The sequence below is a fragment of the Miscanthus floridulus genome, chromosome 10 (assembly GCF_019320115.1).
Source record: "Miscanthus floridulus cultivar M001 chromosome 10, ASM1932011v1, whole genome shotgun sequence".
Classification (NCBI taxonomy): Eukaryota; Viridiplantae; Streptophyta; class Magnoliopsida; order Poales; family Poaceae; genus Miscanthus; species Miscanthus floridulus.
In genome coordinates this window covers 109521227-109523404 of record NC_089589.1, presented here as the reverse complement: position 1 = coordinate 109523404, position 2178 = coordinate 109521227, and the positions used below count along the sequence as shown (strand labels likewise).

At 46.2% G+C, this 2178-nt stretch overlaps 1 protein-coding gene across 1 annotated transcript; it reads right to left on the bottom strand.

The window, feature by feature from the left end:
• Positions 1-1519: 1519 nt before the first annotated feature.
• On the bottom strand, positions 1520-1957 carry LOC136489267 (uncharacterized). The gene has a single exon (XM_066485951.1). It carries the CDS (start codon positions 1955-1957, stop codon positions 1520-1522), a length of 438 nt encoding a protein of 145 aa, XP_066342048.1.
• Between the last annotated feature and the right edge of the window lie 221 nt (positions 1958-2178).

Here is a 2178-nt window from a genome sequence, read left to right as displayed (position 1 = left end):
ACAAGTTCTCCATCTCGTCTCAGCCTCTGTAGTTTTGAGGTAACTGAAGCTGGACTCGTCTGGTTTTTTATGTATCAGGTTGAGGCGAGAAAAGGCGCCATGCCCTCCCCTAGCTACTTATAGTGAGCACCGATAGGCGATAGCAGCCACACCGAATGTGCACGCAAAAGAAACAGATTCGACTGCTTCTTGGAAGTGCCGTCCACTGGAATCAACAACTGTCACAAAACTCTCGTGAGCTATGCTGAGAGTTAACAGGAAGGTAAGGTAACAGATACCATTATGAACCGGCAACACTACCAGAAACAGCAGATTTACCAAGTGCAAAAATATTTGTCGAGTATATTTTATCGGACACTCGACAAACAAGCTCTTTGTCGAGTGTTGCAAAAAAACACACTCGACAAAATAATGGCACTAGGTAAATAAACTCTTTGCCGAGTGCTGAAAAAAAAAACACTCGGCAAATTAGGAAAAAACACTCGGCAAAACAGAGACACTCGGCAACAAACCGCCACGTGGACATCCGTCAGTTAGTGTGCCGGCCGTTACGAGTTTGCCAAGTGTCCGTTAGTGGCACTCGGCAAAGAAATAAGTTTGCCGAGTGTTTTTTTACACTCGACAAAAAATAAGTTTGCCGAGTGTTTTTTAGCACTCGGCATATAAATAAGTTTTTTTCTCTTCTGACCTTGAAACTTTTTCTACTCGCCACATACAGCATGTGGTACTCCATGTTAATATTTGGTATATTTCTCGATCTGTTTGCTATATTTAATTAATTTATTGCATTTTAAGGAATTTTTTGGTATAAGTCAAATTTGAACCGAAGTAATTCAAATAATAGAATAAAATGAGTAGAAAAATGATATTCATGTTATCGAGTCCAGTTTGAGTCCTTACGCGGGAAATGAAAAAAAAATCAAACATCTTGTTTAGCAAACAAGACCACGAACGTGTGGCCGAATAATTTTTAAATTCTTAAAAAAACAAACAAAGTCTGAAAATCATGAGATTTGTCAAGATCTCATGATATCATACGTGGAGGCTGTGGTAAAAAATTGAGAAGGTTTCGCATAAATTTTCACGTACGATGCTTACAAACCGAAGCATCTCCGAAGAAAAATTGTAGCGTTGAGAAGGATTCGGTAAGATTTGGAGTCAAAGTGATGGTCGAATCGGGGTTTGACTTCAAAACTTTTTGTATAGGCAATAGAGAACATAGATTGTTACATGTGAAATTTTTGTAAATTTTTGGATCCGTTTGATAATTTTAATTTATTAAGTGCAATTATAGAATTTTAATTGATATAAATTAAATTTTGAGCTGCAACTGCATAAAATAATGGAATAATATTCCTAGAAAAATCAAATATATATTGTTGAGTGAATTTGACAAGGTATTTTCAAAGTACATCTGAACAAATTTAGAAAAACACGTTATGGAAAAAAGGAGAAGAAGGAAAATGAAAAAAAAGGTTTACGAGTGCCCCTTATCACTCGGCAAACCCCCCTAACCACGTCAGCGATCCGTGTCTCCAAAATGGTGCTCTCCCATTGGTCCAAACTCCTCTCCCTGGATCCCTCGCCTCTTATTTCCTTCCTCTCCCGCCTCTCTCTCCTTATCCATTCCGGCAGCCGTGGCGGGCGGGGCGGCGTGGGTCGGCCACAGCACGTGGGCGACGGGCGGGGCGGCACGGCGTAGCACTCCGGCGCCCGTGGCAGGCAGGGTGGCGCTGGGCGGCATGGCACTCTGGCGGCCGTGGCAGGCATGGCGGCGTGGGTCGGCGGGGGCGGCGCGGCACTCTGGTGGCCGTGGCGGGCGGGGCGGCGTGGGTGGCGCTGCACTCCGGCGGCTGTGGCGGGTGGGGCGGCGCGGGTCGACTGGGGCACGTGGGCGACGGGCGGCGCGACGTGGCCCTCTGGCGGTCGTGGTGGGCGGGGCAGGACAACCGGCCATGGCGGTGGGCGGCCGACGGTGACGTTTCGGGCCGGGTTTTTTTTATTTTCACAAAAATATCTGCCAAGTGTTAGGGCCTGGACACTCGGCAAAGACAGGCATATTTGCCGAGTGTCAGGGCCGGCCACTCGGCAAATAAGGGCATGTTTGTCGAGTGCCGAGCCCGTTAGACACTCGCCAAATACGCTGTGACCCACTACTACAGGAATCAATTTGCGCAG

What these genes read in the sequence shown, in the direction of transcription:
- LOC136489267 (XM_066485951.1), bottom strand. Translation starts at nt 1,957, where the DNA reads ATGGCCGGTTGTCCTGCCCCGCCCACCACGACCGCCAGAGGGCCACGT.